The 25,162-nt window shown below is 41.5% G+C and overlaps 1 protein-coding gene across 5 annotated transcripts in view; it reads right to left on the reverse strand.

The window, feature by feature from the left end:
* LOC132381393 (AMMECR1-like protein) overlaps nt 1–25,162 on the reverse strand; it is a 92,371-nt gene that overhangs the window by 15,881 nt on the left and 51,328 nt on the right. For all 5 annotated transcript variants that reach the window (XM_059950776.1, XM_059950785.1, XM_059950803.1 and 2 more), the window contains 3 exons: nt 11,714–12,209; nt 5,702–5,812; nt 4,221–4,335 (listed from right to left, as the gene is read on the reverse strand). In XM_059950776.1, coding sequence (XP_059806759.1) covers nt 4,221–4,335; nt 5,702–5,812; nt 11,714–12,177 — 690 coding nt within the window. In that variant the 5' untranslated portion in view covers nt 12,178–12,209. The remainder of the gene's footprint in view (nt 1–4,220; nt 4,336–5,701; nt 5,813–11,713; nt 12,210–25,162) is intronic.

Below are 25,162 nucleotides of genomic sequence, written 5' to 3' on the forward strand. Positions count from 1 at the left end.
GTACTGGCCACCTTTCCTCTATCTTTCAGTCCAGGTGAAGGGTCTCAACCAGAAATGTTGAGTCATTTCCTTCTATAGATGCTGCCTGACCTGTTGCGTTCCTTCAGCATCTTGTGTGTTGCTCCAGATTCTAAACCTGCTGCCTCATGTCTTCAATGTATGTGCTTGGCACTTCACCTATTTAGGCAGCTGGAGTGATTTCCAAACACCTGCTTTGACCTTGGGCAAAGGAAGCATCTTCCAGCTCTGAAGCAGCAGATGCTGAATCATTTCCCACAGAACATCCAGCCACACTATTTATGTGGTGGGACAATAAATCTTCCAGTCAAAGGAGATCACCAAAATGTTGATTGTGGAGTTTAATTATGCTGATGTTGATGCATATGACATGAAAGCAAGGGTTTCACATCTTGGGAAAACCTTACTTTCCATATCATTCCAAGTCTGAACAATATTCAGATGTTGCGAATTCCAATCAGATTTACTAGGGATCCTTGATAATGCACATTGTCAAATGGTAACTTGATGTCAAGGTCAGTAAATTTCTTCTCAACTCTGAAATTCAGATAATTTTTCCATGCCTGAGGCTGTGATGAAGCAGTATCATCCTGTCACAATTTGAACTGAGCCTGTTGCTGATGAGTAGTGACGGCATTCTGGATAACACTTTACATCATGGAGGTGGAAATGAAAATGAGGAGGGTTAATAATCAGTTTGGATTTCTGCTTTCTGCGGGCAGGACGGGACAAATTTTAGACATTGTGGAATAGGTTCCGAATGTCAGTATACTGAATAGCTTGAACAGAGGTGAGGCTAATTCTGAAGCAAGCAGCCAGGATGTCCATAACCACTGTGGTATCCAGTACACTCAGGTGCTACTTTACTTCAAAAGTGGCTTCAGTGTTGTAAGGCTGAGAAAGATCACACAGGATGCTAAAGTTGATAGCCAATGCTTTAAGTCTGAACTTTTGTAGCATGATTAATGATGGAGATCCTCAGGAAGCTCCTTCCTCTCATTAATAGTTTAACTATCCATGACATTTACAGGCTGCAGAACGGCTCTTTGATCAGATTACTTTCTGGACTTGGCTCTCTGTGGCACACCGCTTCTGCTGCTTAGTCTGCACACAGCCCTGTACTAGAGCTTCAAGGTTTTTAACAAAAGAGCAGCTGATCTCAGAATGATTTTCTGCATACTTTGTTGTACCAGAATGATGATAAAGACCGCAAAAGATGTGCTGTGCCAAGTTATTTATACTGATTGACCACAATAATGTTGTGGCTGATGGCTCACAGTACAGGTGGCCCCCGTTTTTCGAACGTTCGCTTTACGACAGCTTGCTGTTACGAAAGACCTACATTAGTACCTGATTTCACTAACTAAAGAGGATTTTCGCTTTTATGAAAAAAAGACCCCAGCTTTATATGTGTGTTTACCCCAAGAAAGACTATCATGACCGTGAAGCCATGTGCGGGCAGTTGTGTGGGCATGCATGTACGTGCCGATTTTTTTCCTCCAAATCGATTTCAGCTTGCTGCCTTCCTGCTTTTGATAAGTGAAACTACACCGTACATAAAATATTTCTGCTTTATACAAGCTATATATTTATCATATAATTCCTGATTTTACTATATGTTCGTGTTATTTTAGGTTTTATGTGTTATTTGGTTTGATTTGGTAGGTTACTTTTTGGGTCTGGGAACGTTCAAAAAATTTTCCCATATAAGTTAATGGTAATTGCTTCTTCGCTTTACAACATTTCAGCTTACGAACGGTTTCACAGGAATGCTCTACCTTCGGATAGCAGGGGAAACCTGTACAATGAATGCCAGCTTGAATGGCTGATCCATTCTGAATCCATTCCATTTAGCACAATAATAATGTTCAACAGAGAACTGAATTTGTGAGAACAAAGTCAAGTAGATTCATTTCCCTTAAGTCCTCTCACAATTTGCACCACGCTAAATCTGGTGGCATGCTCCAGGATCCAGGACTCTATTAGCTTTGGCAGTAGTGCTATTACCATGCAATGCTATACGTACTATGTGTAATTGCATTGTGTGTGTGTGTGTGTGTGTGTGTGTGTGTGTGTGTGTGTCCACACATGCTATACTATGCAATTGCACATTGAGATCCCACTCAGAACACATTTTAATCATAACCTACATGTTCCCTCACCCCCTTTTATCCTTGTGCTATCTTCATGTACTTGTGTTTTGGAATGATCTATATGGATGGTATGCAAAGTTGTTTTTCCACTGTATCTTGGTACATCTAACAGTTACAGTCTCCTCACCTAGACATTTTGTCAGGGCATGGCTCCTATCCCATTTCCAGTGTAAATGGTCACATCATTTTTTTTTTTCAGAATTTTGAATCTGTTTTGTATTGAACACTACTGGTGGGGGGTGTTATGTAGTAGTAGTAGTAGTAGTAGTACACCAGTAGTGATCAATACAAAACAGATCCAAAATTCTGAAAAAAATAATGTGACCATTTACACTGGAAATGGGATAGGAGCCATGCCCTCACAAAACATCTAGGTGGGGACACTGTAACTGTCACATGTACCAAGATACAGTGGAAAAACAACTTTGCATACCATCCATACAGATCATTTCAAAACACAAGTACATGAAGATAGCACAAGGGCAAAGGATAAAAGACTGCAGAATAGTGTTAAATATTACAAAAAAATTACAGTGCAGCCAAGCAGCAAGGTGCAATGCCACAATGAGATCGACGTTATATTTGATCCTACAAGGCAATAGGCTTATGGCGGTGGGATAGAAGCTGTCCTTGAACCTGGTGGTGTGTATCTTCAGGCTTTTGTATCTTCTTCCCAATGGGTGGATTTTGGGATGGAAGAAAGAATGCCTTGGTATATGGGGTCTTTGACTATATTGGCTGATTTTTTTTTTTTGTTTTTTGCTCCATTCTCTGTAAATTCAAGAGACAATTGTGAATGAAGGGTATTAAACTGTTCCTGAACCTAGTGGTGTGAGTCCTGAAGTTTCTATATCTTCTTCCTGGTGGCAGCAGTGAGAAGAGAGCATGACCTGGTTGGTGGGGGTCTTTGATGATGGATGGTGCTTTCCCGAGGCAATGTTTCCATGCTCAATGGTGGGGAGGGCTTTACCCATGATTGTCTGGGCCATATCCACTACTTTTTGTAGGCTTTTCCATTCAAGGGCATTGGTACTTCCATACCAGGCCATGATACAACCAGTCAATATACTCTCCACTGCACATCTATAGAAGTTACTAAGAGTTCTAGAAGACTCAACAAATCTTTGCAAGCATCTAAGAAAGCAGAAAACTTGCCATGCTTTTTTTGTAATGGTGCTTGCATGCTGGACCCAGGAAAGATGCTCTGAAATAATAACACCAAGGAATTTAAAGTTGCTGACCCTCTCCACATCAGATACCCCAATGAGGACTGGCCCATGGACCTCTGGTTTCCTCCCCCTGATCAGCTCCCTGGTAACTCAAGTTCAAGTATATTGTTCTTATAGGAATACATACACAGGGTATAAATGCCAGGAAAGTTAGCTTAATGTAGCACCAGCACAGTACAAGCCAAGGACAAAAATAAGTTAAATTAACACAAATTATATGGAACTTGCATGTGTGCAAAGTAAACAGCAAAATAAAGATAACGACACTAGTGGACGACATAGAGCATAAAAAGGTCTGACATAATATTAAGGGTTTTTCAGGTCATTTTGAGAACGTGATGGCAGTGGGGAAGCAGCTGTTGTTCAACCTTGAGGTGTGGGTCTTCTACCCACTCAGTACTCAGAACTCAGAAAGAGAATATAAAAGGAATGCCCCATCAGCACTCTAGATGCACTTCATAAGGGGTACATGGAAATCTTACTAGCTGGATGCAGATTTCCTAGTAGTCTGTCTGTAATAACAGTGATGGGTTTCATCTATAGAGCATAAACGAGCAGATTCTGGGCAAGAACAAGTCTCAGCTTTGTACAGTAACACCCAACCTCCAATACTCACTGTCCAAGTCTAGACGCAAGAAAGGTAGATCTCTCTTAAAGAAAGCTATCCATACTCAGGATCCTCATTCTAGAACAAATCAGTACCTTCAAAAGGGGGATGGAGAAAACTGTATCATCAGAGTCACTTTCTATTCAGTTTCAAAAGGGCTGCCCTGTCTCAGCTTCCTGCGGTGGTAAGAAGTTTGAACTGGAATTTCATTACCTCCCAGTCCAGATAATCGCTGGCATCTTCAAAATTAGTGAGTAGCGAAACAGAGCAGAAGAGTTTAGGAAGTTCCTCACGAGTCAGCGGGGGGAAGCGACTGTCCTTAAGGGCACTGTGAGAAGAGAAAGATACTGATGAAGATTCAGAATGTTGATGGATTATGTCCTACTGATTTCCAGGGAGAAGCTCAGAATCTAGGTAGTTGTGATAACATGGAGTGAGGTTTAGTTACATTAAAGATCAATGAATGTTAGGAATTCAACAGTTTCTTTCAATTACAGTTCTTTCTCTGAACAATGAAAATCTCACCTTGCGTAGCCTCTACAACATTTTCTTGTCCACCAATAAAAGACAAAGGCAAACACGAGGAAATCTGCAAATGCTGGAAATTCAAGCAACACACACAAAATACTGGTGGAACGCAGCAGGCCAGGCAGCATCTATAGGGAGAAGCGCTGTCGACGTTTTGGGCCGAGATCCTTCGTCAGGACTATCTTACTTTCTTTCCTTTCAGTTAATCCTGACGAAGGGTCTCGGCCCGAAACGTCGACAGCGCTTCTCCTTATAGATGCTGCCTGGCCTGCTGCATTCCACCAATAAAAAACAAAGTCCTTGAACATTACACCTCCATTTACTTCCCAAAAGGAGTGGATGTTTCCGTCTACATTACATCCACAGAGTATATTCCTTTCAGTCAGGAGCTGAACAGGTTATACTCCTCTCCCCAGAGCCAGCAGCAGTAGAGTCACAGTCTCTTTTCCACTATTCAGATCAGAATGATCTAAACCAGTACCAGTCTATGTTCCCTCATGCTGTGAATGTATTGTCCTTCCAAAAGTTACACCTCATAAAATGTGGTTTACCACATTTATGGAGTTTCCATTCACTATGTGCATGAAATTAAACCAATATACACAATTAAAGGACTATTTTATATTAACTCTAGAATCAAGCCCATTGAGCCCAACTAGTCCTACGTAGATGCTGGAAGACCACAACAGGTCAGGTAGTGCCTATGGAGGGAAATAGATAGTCAGTGTTTTGGATCATGACCCTACATCTGGACTGCAAAATGGAGGGAAGGGTGTGGAGCAAGAGTTGGCAGGTGATAGGTGGATCCAGATGAGCAAAGTGACAAGCTGATGGGGGAGGCAAGAGTGGAAAGTGACGGAGGCTTCAGGGTAATAGGTGACGATAACAATGGGCTAGAGATGATGGAATCTGATTGGAAAAGGAGGTGGAGTGTGCAATCAAGTGAGGGAACTGCGAGGACAGGTGGGAACAGTTAGGGAAACCAGTGAAAGAAGTGTGTAAAGGAGACAGCTGGGAGGAGCGTAGGAAGAACTAGATGGATCAGGAAGAGAGTCTGTATTCCACACAAATTTTGTTGACAAAAGGAGTGCATTTTCACACAGGGATGACAATGTCTATTGCATTCATTGTAGATTATCATTACTCAGAGGGTCTTATGTCCTTACCTGGTAAGTGTATATTCCCTGAGTCCTGAATGGAGGTTCATGGCAGAGAAAGTTCCAATGCAGCCTCGCAGGCGTTTATCCCGGCCCATCTTCCACGTTACAAACAACGGGCTAAAAAACACAAAGCCATTCATCTACATAATAAAATCAACTTTCACGGACACATTGTTGATGCTGTCTGCTGTATCACTCAATCCAACATGCAGCAGGAGGACCCATACCTTGAAACCAGACAGCAAGCATGATGCCTTGCTCATTGTTATAGTGCTTTTGAACCTAAAAAATCCCGCCTCAAGTTATTTAGGTGCTCTGGACATAAGCTTTTGTCCTGTATACACAGAGTATTATCCCTGTACATCAACAACCATAAAAAGGGGATTGTCCATGAACATTAATACCTAGAGAAGATCTAAAAGTCCAATGTACTCAGAATAACATGTCTTTCAAATAAGCTCAATGTCAGACTGTCAGGGTAAACTCATACACCATACACCATACACCACACAAACTGCTGGAAGAACCTCGCAGAATGAGCAGCAAAAACCTGTAAAGAGTCTAGAAACAATATTTTTCATTAAACCTCGCAGCTATGATAATAGGCAAAATGGTGACATGCGTAGTTTGGTAATACCATTATTCTGGTAGCTCATAGAAAGATAACACGATTATACTTAAGTACTACAGAAAATTTGGTATCAAACATTTTAGTAATACTGTTCATAAAATCATACAAGTTCAGAAGACATTTTAGGATTATATGCAAAACTAGAAATGGTTAGCAACTTTAACAGATACAGGTTTCTGATACTTTTTGCCAAGTCTTGATCTGATTCAATGTACTCAGAATAAAATGTGTCTTTCAAATAACCTCCATGAGGCAGTCAGCATGCAATTACCTCCATTCGTCATACAAACTGGCAAATATTCCATATGCTCTATCATGAATCCCATTTCACGGATATGCTGGACTTGCCTTAGTGCCTAGATATTTATGGAATTGACTTGATTTACACAAATATTCCAGAATCTGCATTATGGCCCGGTAATTTTGCCGCACATTTTTCCACTAAGGTTTCCTTTTTCCAACATTCAAAAATTTCTTTGGAGGCTAATTATACACATCCTGGGATTAAACTCACATCAAATGCCATGGGACAAGCTGTTACATCTGCAGCTTCGAGGCATTGTTTGATAATAGAAGATTTAATGTTATACAGATAGGCACATTTTTTTTTAGAAATTCTAGGATTAGTAATGCCAATGGGATATTCCTGAATGAAATCTGCTAAGGTGAACAGAGACAAAAGGAACAGTAAAATTCACACCACTCCTTGTGCCTGCTTCGTTATTCAGCAAGATGATCACACTGAGCCTACACCTCAAATCCACTTCCTACAGAGTCCAGAAGCGCAGATCTCAGCCTAGTACATACTCAATACAATAAAAGCCTTCTATGGAAGTGAATTTCAAAGGTTAGCAAAGTTGAGGACAGAAACTCCCCTGCTATATTTATGTGACTCCCTGCCTGAATTTCCTAGTTCCAGACTCAACAGTTTGAGGAAACAACTTCTTGACATTTAACTGTGGCAATGCCTTTCAGTGTTGCGTGCCTCAATGAGATCACCTTTCATTGCAAGCTCCAGTGAGTGTCGCCCATCTTCCTCATTGTCTCTCAGCACAGGAAGTACCGTAAATTCCGGACTATAAGCCGCTACTTTTTTCCCACGCTTTGAACACTGCGGCAACACTGCAGCCTATACTACGGTGCGGCTAATGCATGTTTTTTTTTCATGCCGCCAAAAACATTTTGCCTCATAACAGTAGACCAATAAAATTGATGAGTAGTTCACAGAGGTCCAATGAAATTGTATGATAAATCAAGCACACTTTCACAATTAAATTATTGTAAATCAGTCATTTGTACTCACCCTCATCAACATGGAAAACACTCGAAGAAAAGCATATGATGCAGCTTTTAAGTTAAAGGCAATCAATCTGGCGGTTGAAGAAGGAAATCAAGCTGCTGCACATAATCTTGGCATAAATGAATCAATGGTGAGACGGTGGAGACGCCAGCGTGAAGAACTGAGTCAATGCAAACAGACAACAAAAGCTTTCAGAGGTAATCATAGCAGATGGCCCGAACTTGAAAACTTTCTTGAAGACTGGGTTAACACACAGAGAGCAGGCGGCCGCGGTGTTTCCACCGTGCAGATCAGACTGAAGGCTAAAGCAATCGCCACCAAAATGAAAATCGAAGATTTTAGAGGTGGGCCATCGTGGTGTTTTAGATTTATGAGACGAAAAGGCCTGTCCGTCAGGGTACGCATGACTCTGTGTCAGCAGCTCCCTCCCGACCACGAGGAACAACTAGCTAACTTCCGCACATTCACTCAAACAAAGATAGCGGAGAATTCCATCGGGCCAGATGATATCATAAATATGGATGAAGTACCTTTGACGTTTGACCTGCCTCTCACTCGGACTGTTAATAAAAAAGGTGACTCGTCCATCACACTGAAAACAAGTGGCCATGAGAGAACGCATTTTACTTGTGTTCTGAGCTGCACAGCATCCGGACTAAAGCTTCCACCGATGGTGATTTTTAAGCGGCTGACAATGAAAGTTCAGTGAAAGCTGCCATCAAGAGTACAAACTCAATTCCAGCTGTGATTCCTGGGGGCACCACGAAGTATTTGCAGCCACTGGACATCAGCGTGAACTGGGCATTTAAAGTGGCGCTGCACGTTGAGTGGGAGGCTTGGATGACGAGCGGCGAGAAATCCTTTACCAAAACAGGACGCATGCGAAGAGCATCTTTAACTCAAGTCTGCCAGTGGATCCTAAATGCGTGGAGCCGTGTCACAACATCCACCATCACCAACGGGTTTCGAAAGGCTGGACTGCTGCATGATGAAGAGGACCGCGTGCGCTCAAGTGAGAGTGACAACGAAGAGACTGAAGTGAGTGACGAGATCCTGAGGTTGTTCAATTCGGACACTGAAGAAGAGGACTTTGATGGTTTTAGTGCGCAGGAGGAAGATGAAGAAGGCGATCAATAACTTTTCCTGGTAGGCTGCAGTATATATATTTTTTTTACCAGTCGTTAGGAGATATTGGAATGTTGTTCGTGCACTGTTCAGTAAAAAAGTATACGCAACGTAATTTGTGTGTTACCGAAAGGTATGTATATTAAAAGTAGCTGTGTTACAGGCACTGTTTGGAAAAAAAGCATTTGCAATATGTATTTGTTTATGTTACCATACGGATTTAATTAAAAGTTAAAAAATCCTCACGTGTAATATCTTTCTGTGTAAATATCTCATATTACAACGTGGGACACCTGCGGCTTAAAATCCGGTGCAGCTTGTACAAGTACAAAATTGATTTTCTTTCTAAAATTAGAGCGTGCGGCTTTTAATCAGGTGCGCTCTGTAGTCCGGAATCTACAGTAGTCTGTGAACCTACACTGCACCAACTTCAAGTGTAAATTCTTTTTTTAATCTCAATTTCATACCACAGGAAAATGAAACAACTTCTATTACTCTCCCAATTACCATCTTAATGCATTATGTAAAACCAAGAGCTAATTTCTGCAGTCGAATGAAAAAGGCTGACAAAATTCTATTTTTCTAAAGAACTTGACTGCGTCACTTCTGAATACAGCCTGACTAAATACTGCATGCACTTTTGTTTACTGTAAAGTGAACCACATTTATTACCTCCCATACTTGGATGCTGATGGCAAACATGGTAAAATTCTCCAAAGTAGTATTCGGAGTAGGCAGCAAGGAGATAGTTTGTTAGTGGAGCTGTCACACACATTTGAGTTTCTATGTGCTTGAAATGTACATCTGAAAAGTCCCCAACATCAGTCTAATCAGTATAGACAAAACAGGTTTTCAACTATTTTGTTTAGTATCAAGAGTGAAACTTTTCTCACTTTGATTCCCTGCACTCATCTTGTTACAGTTTGAAAATAATCAAATTCTGACATAGCTTCAAAAATAGAATATCCACAGCCCAGAGTCAACCTAGATTTTCTGCTGAACTTAATGAGGTGGCCAGATGCTATGTGGAAAACATTTTAATTATCTAATAAGACATTGAGATTTTAAATACAATTAAAGCAGCCACACTTCGGAAAGTTTGCTCTAGATTTCCTGAATATCCCCAGACTCAACATGCAACATCAAGAGTCTAAACATTCATCTAATCGCCTCAATCAATCACAAATTACAAATAACTACAGAACATGCTTCAGGCCAAGAATCATTTGTTCAAAGAATTAATATGGTTCAGTGGTAACACTCTTGTTTGATTCCTAAAATTGTGGGATTAAACTCGATTACATTAAAAGTGATATGATCTTACATTGCTAATTCAGTGTATTAGAGAGGCAGTACTGCATCATATGAGATACTAAATCAGATCACTCAACTGGATGTAGTAGATTCCAAGTGCTACTTGATCTGTTGATTGTTTATCTAATTTGCTATCTGTAATACCTTATCAATGTGCATCAGGAGTGGTAATGACAAACTCTTGGATGGGCTGACTTCCTATAAAGAAATACTGTCAGTTCTTCAGCCTACTTGGTCAGTTTTCCCCTGGGAAGTTAAATGAATGATTTTTCCCCCAGCTGCCAGGAACCCATCCTCTGCCTTTCCTTCCAACTCAGTTGCATGCAGTGGATTCACACATTGACCAATTCTTCAGAAGGAATTACCCCAAGATTGTGTGATTATTCTGTTCACACTCACATTCAATCTACGTTCCTGCTTGTATTGAACAAGATAACCATAACTCAAACAAATTCTCCTCATGGTACTTCAAGAGATGACTCCCAACACGCTCTAAATTCTGGTTCTTCATTTTGTAGCTCTAGGATCAATACCTTTTTGAAACCGAGTGCTCAAGATGAGAAAAAACACATTAAGGTCATGTACAATTATAAACACTGTTCTTATAATGGATTATACTTTCCCCTACGTAATTCAACATGCCGCGTGTTTTCTTAGCACCATGGAAGCAGTGGATCAATGGTGATCTTCAGCACTTAATTTAAATACACTCACCAATTTTGCATGAGTTTTTGTATTGCCAAACACCTTTACAGTTGGCCCAGTTAAACTATTAAAAATCAATCCAAACTCATCTCTTTATCAGCACCAAGCAAGGAGAATAGACTCTAATTTGCTCAGCCCACACTCAAATTGAAGGCATATCTTAGAGTTGCAACTCCTGTTTTAAGCCAAATGTTCTTCCTGTTCCCTGACAAAAAAAATACAGAGGAAACAATCTGTGCTCCCACCAGTTTAGTTCTTCCATCATCTGCTGGAAAGCAAAGAGAAAGTTGTTCAAGGTCACTAAACTAGCAAGACTTTAGACTCTTACTTGCAAATGCACATAAACAAGATCCTTCATGGCGTCATGATGATTTACTGCACCCAAAAAGCCTTGGCAGTGGCCAGTGCACAGCTTCAGAACAGCCACTGTGTCAGTACTTGATCTGTACACTGCGCTGGTCACTGAACTGTGTCCAAATGACCTGAGTGACCACTGGCAAACTGCAGCCAGATGTCTCAGGCACAGTGGATGCACTGGATCTAAATATCATAACCAAGTATCCCTTGAAAGTAAAAACAAAACACAGAAAGAATTTAGCTCTCAGGTCACTAACAATATAAACATTACTATTCAACTGGATAGACATAATTATGGAAGAATTGTATAATTGACATTCTGTGCTTGCCCACGTAACATTCTCTATGTGGAAGAACACAGCCCATATGGGTGTACTGGAGAACAGGCTTTACTTAACTTACTGCACAGTTTAGTTAGCCTGAGAGCAAAGTCCTTCAGTATAAATTGGAGAAAGGTAGAAGGGTCAGAAAGAAACCAAGGTACACAATGACTTTCTTTTAAACAGGACAGGATTTAACTCCATCTTCCCTCAATGGGGATGTGCTTGCTTCTCTTTACAACCTATCCTTGTACTGCAGTACTCACTATGGGTCATTGGTGAACCTGGGTGATCGGGGCAGTGGGAATCCATAGAGATGACAATACAACACATCAAAGCAGTAGCAGCACATCTCTGCGGTCACCACCAAGTTCCTCACATTCAGTCCACTGGTCCCACTGTGCCCAGTCCCGTTTGGACGACTTCCCACTGCAGTCAGCCCAGTCACGGAGCTGTGTGTAGAGTTCAAAGAGTTCAGATTTCCATTGCTGTCCCGATTGTTCCTCTCGCAATGGTTCTGGCTGTAGTTGTGGTTCTGGCTGTAGTTGTGGTGGTTCCCCAGGGCTGTTCCAGACTGCAGGCTGGGAACCGAGCCACAGCCTACACCAGAGTGGTTCAGCTGGTTGTGTACATTGCTGCCAGACAGCTTGGGCTTCTTCACTCCACAGCAACCCGCTGCTATCTTCTGCTCGAGGGTTGGCTCTGCTTGAAGGCACCGCCTCTTCCCCATCCTTCTCTGCACCACTGTGTCAACACGGCACCCTGAGCAAGAGAATGCCCAACAATTAGAGACACATAAAGTACATGCAATCTTACACCAATGTGGTTGCCATCAGCAAGTGGTCACATAACATACATGAGCAAAACTGCAATAGTTCAACCCCGTCACAAGTGTGAGCACATCAGAAAGCAGCAACCAAATCAGAGTATATTACTCAAGACTACAGACTTACACTTGTATTTCTAAACTTGGGTTCAGTATCAAAAGTATTTTGAACTTCACAACACAAGGAGAGAGCTAACACCTATCATAGAGGTGTTTCTGCTGAGACATTTGTCCCATTGACCCACACAGTTCCTTGTTGAGCAATCTAGCTTCGGGTGGGGCGGGTGGGGCACCTATCAAGTAGGTTGCTGTGTCCTGTGTGTTATTGAAGCTGCATTCCTCCAGGCAAAGTATTCCTTCATGCTCCTGATTCACTCCCAAGGTAAAATTAGGAGATCCCTAAAAAATAAAGTAGTACAGAAGATAACAAAAGTAAACGGAGTACTACAGAAATCAGGTGAACAGCCACAGACAGAAACTACATGAATATATTGTGCCCAGAGAGGAAATGGAAAGGAAACCAAAGTGTGCTAAAAGATATTACAAGAATACAAGAGATCAGATCAGAACAAGCCATACCGACATTCAGGACTGCTCCACCGTTCAGAAAGGCCATGTTTTTCCTTGCACTATCTCACCTAAAGCAAAGTTTTTCTTAATACATATAACAATAATGAGCTAATTTACCTGATCTGTCCTTGGCCTTGGGTCAACTCAGCTCTTGTTCCCAGTAAACCCCCTAGCAGAACAAAAATCTATCACAGCCTTAAAGACCCGGCCTTCAAAGCTGTAAGGGGTGGAGAATTACAGCTGAATAAAAGAATTCCTTCTTCATAGGAGGCCTCTTATTCCAAAACCTATGCTTCCTTGGTCAAGATTTATTCTTGTGGTGAATTATCCTTTCAGCATCTACCTTGTCAAGCTTACTCAGAATCTTGTACATTTCAACGAGATCACCTCTCAAGCTCCAATGCTGTCTAAATTTACTCAACCCTTCCTCATAAATTAACCCCCTCAAACTAGGAATTATCCAAGTGAGTCTTCACCAAATTATCCCTCCTTAAATAAGAGCGCAAAACTGAAACCAGTACTCGTGTTGTCTCATGTAATGTGCACAAGGCAACAAGTCTCCACAACATTTGCCCAATCTAACTTGCACTAAAGGCCAATCTCCCTAAATATTTGTGTCTCATAGGAACATAAAATCACATAGCACAAAAACAGGCCCTTTCAATCCATCTTGTCCATACCAACTATCAACGCTAAATCCCATTTACCCACATTAGACCCAGATCCCTCAATATCTTGTAAATATTGTTACTGTATCTGCCTCCACCAGGAGCTCATTCTACACAGTTACTATTTGTTGAAAAACTTATCTCTCAGACCTCCTTTGATATTTTCCCCTTTCATGTACCCTCTAGTTCTTGACATCCCTGTCTGGGGTAAAAAAAAACTGTGCCTATCTACCAAGTCCTATAATTTTTATAAATCTCTAGAATGTCACCTCCCAGCCATCCATATTTCACTGAGAATAAACCCAACCTATCCAATCTCTTCTTTTAAACTGGACTGGTCAAAGAACACTGAGGCTGTCTACAAGAAGGGTCAGAGCAGTCTCTACTTCCTGAGGAGACTGAGGTCCTTTAACATCTGCTGGACAATGCTGAGGATGTTCTACGAGTCTGTGGTGGCCAGTGCTATCATGTTTGTTATTGTGTGCTGGGGCAGCAGGTTGAGGGTAGCAGACACCAACAGAATCAACAAACTCATTCGTAAGGCCAGTGATGTTGTGGGGATGGAACTGGACTCTCTGACGGTGGTGTCTGAAAAGAGGATGCTGTCCAAGTTGCATGCCATCTTGGACAATGTCTCCCATCCACTCCACAATGTATTGGTTAGGCACAGGAGTACATTCAGCCAGAGACTCATTCCACCGAGATGCAACACTGAGCATCATAGGAAGTCATTCCTGCCTGTGGCCATCAAACTTTACAACTCCTCCTTCAGAGTGTCAGACACCCTGTGCCAATAAGCTGGTCCTGGACTAATTTCCACTTGGAATAATTTACTTATTATTATTGAATTATTTATGGTTTTATATTGCTATATTTCTACACTATTCTTGGTTGGTGCGACTGCAATGAAACCCAATTTCCCTCGGGATCAATAAAGTATGTTTGTCTGCCTGTAACTACAGCCCTCCTTCCAGGCAATGCCCCAGTGAATCTATTCTGAACTCTCTCTAGTTCTATCATATCCTTATGACAACATGACAATCAGAACTATACAATATTCCAAGAGTAATCTAACCAATGTTTTATACAGCTGCACAGAGATGTCTCGACTCATACTCGATGCCTTGGCCATCAAAGTCATACATTCCAAATGTCTCTTTCTACCACCCTCTCTACCTGTCACTACTTTCAGCAAGTATTGAATTTGTATCCCAAGTTCTTTCTGTATCTCAACACCAACTGACATTTAGTCTCCATGTTGTACCAGAATTTGACTTCCCAAATGCATTACTTCTCACTTGCCTGGATTAAATTCAATCTGCATCTCCTACACCAACTTTCCAGCAGATTTATGTCCATGGCATTCTTTTTTTATACCTATAACTCCACTAATTTTTGTATCATCTGCAAACTTAGCAATCATTCTCATCTAAATCAATGTAACAAACAAAGCACCCAGCACCAATCTCTGTAGTACACCTCTTATTAGAGATTTTCAGTCAGAAAAATGCCATTCATCACTCCCCTCTACCTCCTATCTTCAAGAAAATTTTGGATTCAATCTGCCAAGATGCCTTGGATCCATTGTGTTGTAACTTTCTAGACCAGTCTACCATACAAGACTTTGTCAAAAATCTTACTAAAGTCTACATCAACCACATCTACCATTCAGGTCATCGAATTTCCCAGTCATCTCCTCAAAAAAACTCAAGATTTGAGACACAATATCTCCCCAGGTTGCCTCTTCCTGATCACTCCCTGCCTTTCCAAGGGAACATAAATCCAGTTCCTCAGAAAATTCTCAAGGAGCCTCTCTACCACAGATACAAGACTCACCAACCTGTAGTTTCCAAGTATATTTCTTTCTGTATAAGTAAACAACATTAGTTACCCTTCAAGTCCTCTGGAACATCACCAGAAGCTAACAAAGATGTAAAAATCTCCATCAGGGTCCCAAGTCTCCTCCCCTGCATCCCTTAGCATCTTGGGATAGATCCTGTTGCATTGTGAGGATTTTCCCATCCTAATTTACTCCAATATTTCCAGGATTACTACATTCCTGATACAGACGTGCTGCAAAATACCACCATACCCCTCCCTCAACTCTCCAGCTTTCATGATCTTCTCAGTAATGAATATGGATTAGAAGTATTTGTTTAGGACCTCATTCATATTCCCTGGCTTCATGCATTGATGGAGAGGAGAACAACGATAAATTGCTAGAAGGAAATGATGTTCAGCTAAATGGACTGAAATCAAGAATTAAACTTTATGGTATATCAAGACCCAAGGTTATATGGTTAGAAATCAGCTTAACAGAAAACAGAAATAGAATTGAAGGTACAATGCCTGGAAACTGATGGAAAATGGAAAACAGTAGTGGTAAACTGTTGTATGTAACTATTGTCAGTCAGTGCTGGGATTGGCACCGGTAGTTTCCAGCATTGCAGATGACACAAAGCTTCATAAGGTAGATGATAATGTACAGCAATAAGGTAGAGACAGGTTGAGGGTATGGGCAGACACATGCAGGTGAAACAGTGCATAAAACTGTGAAGTGGCACATTTTAGCAGGACAAATAGAGAAAAGGGAATAATAGCACATTTCTAAAAGAGGATGCAGGCGGAGGGCATTTCTGAGTGGTAAGTCTAAAGCATATGGCATTGCTGAGGTTTATAAACAGGTTTATTGTGTTCGAGAACAGATATGTGCAACCTGCATTAAACACTGCTTGGGCCACAGCTGAAATTTTGTTCAACAAAATCTAGTTACCAGTCAGGAAGATCCAAGGGAGTGCAAAGAAGATTTAGCAGAGTTCAGCTCTAAATTTGAACCAGAGAAGCTAGGGTTGATACTCTCTGAACAAAGATTCAGGAGGAAATGATAGAAGTATACAGAATTATGAAGGGTAATCAGATTTAAGATCTTGGCAGCCGATAGGATGTGGAAATGAGTGGAAAGAACAAGACTGTCTCCTCTACTATTAAAACTAATGTAATTCTCCATTAATTTCAAATAATCCATCTGCAGTTTCAATAAGTCTTGCTGTGGTATCAGTTCAGACTGTTCAGGCTTCTCCCCCTCCTTCTAATCATTCTGGAACCAAAGCAATTCGTAAGAAATCAAAATTAATTTGACAACATAAGATACCATTTTTTTTAATTGCCGCAAATACCTCCTTCAATAGGCAATCCTATAGTTCCTTTCCGCAGAATTTCCTGCTAAACTTTAAACATATGGTACCATTTGCAGAGTGCATCAACATTCATACAATTAGGGCCTGCACTGGAATAGTACTGGCTGCTACTATGCACACTATGCAAGTAGAAAACGTCATAAAACCAAATAATTTTGCATTTAAGTTTTTGTATGAAAAATGCAACATGTTAACCGAATGATGAAAGCACATAGTATTAAGTTTACACAGACTTTAATACCACAGATGTTTCATAGACTTGGCAGTTCACTTCCATGACCTTTAAATACAAGTCCATAATGACAGAAGAGGAACAGCCTTTCTTTTAACATTAAGTATGTACAACGTAATATAAACAGAGATGCTTTACAACGAAGCTACAAGGCCTAACTTGGGAATTAGATAATACTATTTGTACTACCATATTTCACATGCATTAAAAACAGAAATGTAGTCTGCTTACACCATTTTCTAAAAGTGCTAATACGATATTTAGAGCATTGTTAAACTTCCTGATGTAGTAACACATTTTTTTCTACTCAATTGCAGCTGCTAGTACACAGATGCAACTTTGGAAAGCGTTGAGGACAAGCAACCCTCTTCCATTCCGGACAGTACTGATTTTTGAAGCAAGGCTGAAGCAGTGTTTAGAGAAGGGAGAGTGGTGTACAGAATACCACCCATTGGAAAGATGCTTTCAATGATAGGGGTCTATGGAGACCCTCTGACTACAGCGACACCCCTACCATGGAGGGGTCTATTAGGAGTAACAGTCCTAGGAAGAAATGCCATGTCTCACAAGAGTGCTCAATACTTATTTGACAGCTGCAGCCTTTACATTCTTCCTTATTCAGACTCTGCTCAACAAATCCATCAAATGTGATGAGTTACTTCTGATCTAAAGGACGAAGCAGCAGATAGCAGCAGTGAAGCATGTTAACAGAGGGGGTGCATCTGTCTATTCAGACTTTTCTTTATATTTTATCTTGCTCACGCAGTGATACTCATTCCCACATCCTTCCTGCAGAGCTCCCCTCAACCCTTCTGTATTGAACCTTCCCCAATCTCACCATTTTCTCTTACACATTTTCCAAATACTTTTCTTCTTTCAGCAAACCTTACTGACTCTATAGTCCACACAGACATGATGCAACATCTTCAACCTGAAGCACTAACCCCATTTCTCCCACAGAGATATTGCCCGATTTTCTGGGTATTTCCAGCATTCTCTCATTTCACATTTTCAACACTAAAATGTGGATCTCTCAGATATCATCTTGATTTTCTTCCTCTCCCCTTTCCATTCATCTCCTCTATTTACATCTCAGATGGAATTAGTAAGCAATTTGCCGAATGAACAAGGGTAATTAATATTTAAGAGGGAGAGGCAACCTGCACTACTAATATGCATCAGTAAGTCAGTAGTGAGAAATTATCTTGGCTCTATAGATGTAGAGTTAGTATATTTTGGGTGGAGTCACAAAATAGCAAAGGGCAACAAACTCTGGTGGGTGGGATTTATTTGCAGGCTGTCAAATAGTAGTTGTAATATTGGCCATAAACAGGGGTAAAACAGTAACAGGGCAAGGAGGGCTTTAATCTGCAGACAGATTAAATAAGCTAAATTTGTGGCAGAAAGGTGGAGGTCAAATGAAGAGCAATACTGGACATCTTTCTAGATTAGTATACCAAGGCCATTTTACATCTAGTAATGAGGAAGAATTAATATCAAGTCTTGGTGCAAAAGTCTGGGCCATAACATCAATCTGAAACTAGTGTCCTATCAAAACAAAATTTTGGTTTATTGGGAATGCATAGAACTGGAACTACAAAATAACATACGATTTACAGAAATTACTAAGCATGTAAAATAAGAAACAAAATGAATAAAGGTGCCAGCCTGACAAGAAATTGAAGATAAATCAATAGAATGGTTCACAAACTTGTCAGGGAAGAAAAAACAGGAAGCTTGAAAACTAGGAGTAATTTATGACAGCAAACATGAGAAATTGATCAAAAAGAGGAAAGGTTTAATTGACAGTAAGTGCAGACTGCAAAAGCTTCTATAGAAATGCAAAGTGGAAAAGACTAGACAGGATAAATGTGGACCCATTATAGTCACAAATAGGAAATTTTGTTATACAGGGAATAAAGACAAATAAATTACACAAACATTACATCTGTCTTCATAAAAAAACACTAAAGAATTGCCAGAAATACTCGAGAACCACGAGTGTGGATACAAGTCAGAACCAGAGAAAGGGTCTGCACACAGACCGCCAACCAACTATTTACATTAATCCTATCCCTGTACATTTCATTCTTCCCACATTCCCACCTAAACCACCCCCTCACTACTGCCAGATTCTACAACTCACCTACACACTAGAGGCAATTTACAGTTGTAATTAGCAAATGCCTACATATCTTTGGGATGTGGGAGGAAACACACTCACAGGGAGAACATGCAAACTCCAAAGGTTAGGATTGATTCCAGGTTGCTGGAACTGAGACAGTGTGCCACTGGTAATTAGTAAAAGAAAATGTACAAGTTGGTGGGATTTTAAGATGATAATTCCCAAGGACTCAATTATCTATCTCTATCTCAATCTCTATCTCTATCTATCTCAATTATCTATCTCTCAGTTTTGTTAGCAGAATCTACAGAGGCAGTGATGTCTTACTTACCGTAATATGAAAGGAAAACAGGGATCCATCAATCTACTAGCCTAACAAACTCAGCAGAGAACATTTTAAACTATAATGGATGATATAGGAACAAAACAACTAAAACAGTTGATAGGATAGAGCAGAGTGAACAGGGCTTTATGAAAAGAAAACCAAGTTTGTCTAATCCATTAGAGTTCTTTGAGAATATGACTAGTAGAATAGAAAAGGAGGAAAGCAGGGCATGAAAGTTGATTAAGTTACTGCACAAGAGAGATTAGTCAGCAAAGGTGGAGCACAGAGAATTGGGGGGCAACATACTCAAAGGGTGTAAGAATTGGTTAAAAGTGGGAATAAACGGATCATTCTTAGGTTGTGACTAAATAGAACTGCAGGAATCAATGTTATTCACAATCTATAACAGTTAGTTGACTGATGAGGCAATATGCCTTAGTTCTAAGTTTGCTGATGATACAAAACCCTGTGAAATTGTGATCAGGCAGGATGAGGTAAAACTGTGTCAAGAGCGTAGACACGTGCATGGTAAATGGAATACAATGTAAAGAAAGGTCACCACTACACTGCACAAGCAGAAAAGCAGACTTCTTTCTGTTCAAATGGTGATGGGACTGAAAAATGCTCAATATGAATCAGGTGCCCTTAGATACAAGTCACTGAAAGCTAATATGCAGGTACAGCAAGTTATTAGGAGAGTAATATTAAAATAAAACAAGAGGATTTGAGTATAGGAGGGAAGATGTCATACCACGAATATAGAAAATCTTTGATGAGATTGCGCCTAGAGTAGAGTGTCTCACAATTTGCCTACTGCCACAACAGGTCTACAGCAGATGTAATCTCCCTTGTTCTCCACTCATCTTTGAGGCACTTAAGGAACAGCAGAACATGTCAGGCTGCTTTTTACAGATTGCAGCTTGGTGCTCAACACCATCAACCCCTCAATACGAATCAACAAGCTTCATCACTTGGGCTGCGTACCTCCCTCTGCAACTAGACTCTTAGCTCCCTTTCTCAGACACTATGGTGAGTTCAGAATGCTAATAACATCTCCTCTTTGCTGACAATTAACACAGGTGCACCTGAAGGATGCACACTTACCCTCTTGACAGAATGGCTAGGCACAGTTCAAACATCATTATAAAATTGCTGATGACACCACTGTTGCGGCAGATCTCAGATAGCTACAAGGAAACCTACAGGACTGAGGTAGATCAGCTTATGAATGGTCTGCCAACAACCTTGCACTCAGCATGAAGATTAGCTTTATTCGCCAATGAACATCGAAACACACAATGAAATGCAGCATCTGTGTGAATGGTTAACAGTTTACTGGGGCAGCTGCATGTGCCGCCATGCTTCTGGCACCAACATAGGGTGCCCACAACTTACCAAACCTAACCCGAATGTTTTTGGAACGTGGAAGGAAACCTACATGGTCACGGAGAGAAAGTACAAACTCCTTACAGACACCAATGGGAACTGAGCCTTGATCTTCCAACTGACCGCTAGCACTGTAAAGCTTTGTGCTGACTGCTACGCTACTGTGCCTCTTAAGGAATTGATTGTGGACCTCAGGAAGGGGGAAGTCAGGAAAACACACACCACTCCTCACTGAGGGGTCAGTGGTGGAAAGGGTGAGCAACTTCAAATTCCTGGGCATCAACATTTCAAGGATTTATCCAGGGCCCAAAACATTAATGTAATCAGAAGACAACATGGCAGTGGCTTACCAAATCTCTTCAGACTCCAAATAAAATACGTCACCAAAGACTCTTTCAAATTTCCACAGAAATGGTGAAATTTCACAGAATGGTGAAGAGCATTCTGATTGGTTGCATCAGTCTGGTATGGAGGTTCCAATGTACAAAATCGAAGAGGCTGCAAAAGGTTATAGATTCAGCCAACTCCATCATGGGGCATCTTCAGGAGGCAGTGCCTTAAGAAGGCAGCATCTATCGTTAAAGACCCTCACCATGCCCTTTTTGAGTTACTACCATCGAGGAAGCCTGAACACTGACACTCAATATTTTAAGAACAGCTTTTACCCCTCCACCATCAGATTTCTGGACAGCCCATGAACACCATCTTATTCGATAGACAGATACCTTATTGATCACAAAGGAAATTACAGCATCACAGTAGCATTACAAGTATACAGATATACAAATATCAGAAGAGAAGTAAGAAAGAATAAAAAATAAGCTACCTTGAACAGTCTAACAGGAGGGAGTCATCACTTGCCCAGCTGTAGGTTGACTATAGAGTCTAATGGCCGAGGGCAAAAATGACCTCATCTAGCATTCTTTGGAGCAGCACAGTTGTCCTAGTCTATCACTAAAAGTGCTTCTTTGTTCAGCCAAGGTGGCATGCAGAGGGTGAGAAACATTGTCCATAGAGTCCTTTGTTCTACCACAGCATCCAGTGTGTCCAGTTTGACTCCTACAACAGAACCGGCCTTTCTGATCAGTCTATTGAGCCTGTTGACGCCATTGCTCCAGGACAACACCACATAGAAGATTGTACTGGAGACATCAGACTGGTAGAACATGTGGAGGAAAGGCCTGCATATTTCAAAGGACTTCAGTCTCCTCAGGAAGTAGAGGCCACTCTAGCCCTACTTGAACACAGCCTCTGTGTTGGTGCTCAACTCAAGTCTGTAATCCAGGTACTTTTAGGTCCTTACCAAATTCTCACCATCATTGTAACAGGGTGCAGTGAAGATTATTCATCTTCTACACTTTTTTGGAACTTATAGTAATTTTTTTTTGTCTTGCGCAGTATGGCTGCCACAAAACAACAAATCTCATGATATATATATCAGTGATAATAAATCTGGTTCTGATTCTAACCAAAAAATGCTGAAAATACTCAGTAGGTTATAGAGCAACTATAGAGATGAGTGGGCACCCACTGTAGCCCCCCCACCTTACCAGAGGCCAAGTGCACCCAGTGCTCCCGAACCCTAATCCTCCCAGTATTCAGATACGGTGGCCACTCGGGTTAAACAGCGGCAGCAGGGAAGGGGAGGCTCTCTATACCCTGAGATCCAGAAAGGGAATACAGAAGATTATTCTGAGATAGGGAGGGAAGAATCCAATAAAACCCCAGAGTTAATGGCTCCTCCAAGACAATTGCCCACCCGAATGGTGCCCAACCCACAAGCAGCAGAGGAGGGACAGCCCTCAGTAATTCCTGTATGCACCTTGGAAGCTTCAAGAAATGATAACGATCATGAATCAGGCCCCAGATAGAAAAGAACAACCAGCACAGTTTGCTCAGTGTGTCCGCAGTACTATACAAATGTGTACAATGTCCTGTGTATGTTACTCAAAATGGCTTTTTTGGTTTGTTACGAGCAGGAATGCTTCTTTGTTGGATAAGTGTTTCTCTTGCCGTTGTTTCGCTTTAGAATGGCTGATATGGTAATTGTATTCATCTGTTAATCAATGGGGAATGTTATTGTGTCTTGTGATGCTGGGAACTTGGGGGAGGGGTTTTCGCGGGTTTTGGGTGTGAGGGGGAGGCCGAGGAAGACGCTGAGGAAGGTGGACGTGTGCTGGACTGCTCGTAAGACCACCGGGGTGGTCCCAGGTGCGACAGCCGGATGGGTCGATTGGTTCGTTGATTGAGCTCCAACGAGTGCACTAAACAGACTGAACTTTGATAAGTTGGTGCCTTTTGTTTTTTTCTATATATATATATATATATATATATATATATATATAGTATTGCCTACTACTCTTTTAATTTTAGTAAACTTTTTAAAGTGTATTTCATAATGGTATTTGTTGTGGATTTGATACTGTTGGCGGGTGCGAGGCATAAACTCGATTCTCACAGCACCTGCATGTATGGGAGGTGGGGTTGGTGAGTGGCTGGAACTCCGTTTCCCCTAGACATATACCAGCCTTTTGGGTAAGTGTTACATTTGTATAATGCAATCTCGCAAGATTTATTCGGTCTCTGCTGCATGATTCTCTCAGCTGATGAGGGGCGGAAATGGAAGGCAGAATTGAGATACCAAACCTATCAGGAGTTACAAGCGGGAATCCATAATGAGAATGAATGACGAACCTCGACCTTCAACATCGAGGCAGGCAGACATAGAAGAAGGTGACCTGCCTGCCCTGATGGAAACAGATGACGATGAGATGACACCCGTCTCCTGTACCTCCCACCACCCCAACCTCCGACAACTCAGCCTAACAAACCATCATTAGTGTGCTGTCTTCCCGATTCCAGTAAGTGAAACTACACCGTACATACATTATTCCTACTTTATATAGGCTGTGTATTTATCAGATCATTCCTGCTTTTACTATATGTTACTATTATTTTTGGTTTTATGTGTTATTTGGCATGATTTGATAGGTTATTTTTTGGGTCTGTGAACGCTCACAAATCTTTCCCATATAAATAAATGGTAATTGTTTCTTCGCTTTACGACATTCCGGCTTACGAACCGTTTCAGGAACGCTCTACTTTCGAATAGTGGGGGAAACCTGCATTCAAGCCTTGCAGAGGGCTCTCCAACAACCGGTAAACATCACTAAAGTACTTGAATGCAAACCTAAGCCTGGGGAATTGGGACCAGACTATTGGGTGCGATTTGTGACCTGCTAGGGTACTTTCGCAGGAGGCCAAGCCTTTAATAATGGGAATCCGCCCCCCCAGTTTAATGTCTTACTGCTCCAATTAAGTTAGACAACATGATTAAAACAAATAATAAGGACTGGCCTGACAATGACTGAAATTGAATGCGACGAGCTTTGACATTATTGGGACCCGGCTTTCGAATCCCGATCAACCCTGAAGGGAACTAATATTAACGGTGAATATGTTCGGGGGAAGAAGGACACGAGCGGGCTACATCTGGGGATCAGAAACGTGGACAAAAATCTACCAAGGGACAGGTGGGGACAACAACCCGTTTAGAAATTGACGAGCAAGGATGCTTCTTACCATGAGTACCACCCCTCAGGAAGAGCCCAATGTAATATTGCAAGTTGCTGCAATTCCAATTCCATTTATGATTGATATGGGGGCAACCACAACCACTCTTGATTAGGAAATAGTATCGTAACAGGGATTCCAGCTATCGGACGCTACAATCACTCTGTCTGGGTTCGAAGGCACAGTACATAAGTATTCACATAACCAGCCACTGCAGGTGGAATTCCAGGGGAATCAGTGTGAGGTTTCATTTACAGTCACCACCAGTCTGGGGTGTGATCCAGCAGGGAGAGACTTGCTCTGTCCATTGGAATGTCAGTGTTCTATGCACGGACAAGGGTATCACCCTGGGACTAGTGAACAACCGGCAGCTTCCCCAGTTACCGAACCCCCAGTGGTGGGCACTTCATCTGGACACCACTTCGTTTGAACCCCCTCTGCCAGCGGTCAACCCCCATGTAACTCTGTGCTATGACCCCATGGGGTGGTCAACTAAGGAAAGCCAATATTATGCACCCCTCGAGGGACAGAAGTTCCCAGTCACGGTGATTGGAGAGATTAAAGGAAGGGAGGGCAGTGCATTGCTGGCCGACGTTCCGGATTTCCTTTGGCAACAGACAGGACTGGTGGTTCCCCATACCACAGTTAAGGTTTGCCCTGGGTTCAAGCCAAAGAGCCTAGGGTTCCTTGCCTACACTCTGACAAAACAAGCCTCCAGCACCAAAGGAGACTGGCAAGATTTGCCCGCGGGCCAACTCTGATACTGGAAGGAGTCTGAGGTAAAGGCGGAACATCTGATAAGACACTCTTTTA

The sequence above is a fragment of the Hypanus sabinus genome, chromosome 2, assembly GCF_030144855.1.
Source record: "Hypanus sabinus isolate sHypSab1 chromosome 2, sHypSab1.hap1, whole genome shotgun sequence".
Lineage (NCBI taxonomy): Eukaryota > Metazoa > Chordata > Chondrichthyes > Myliobatiformes > Dasyatidae > Hypanus > Hypanus sabinus.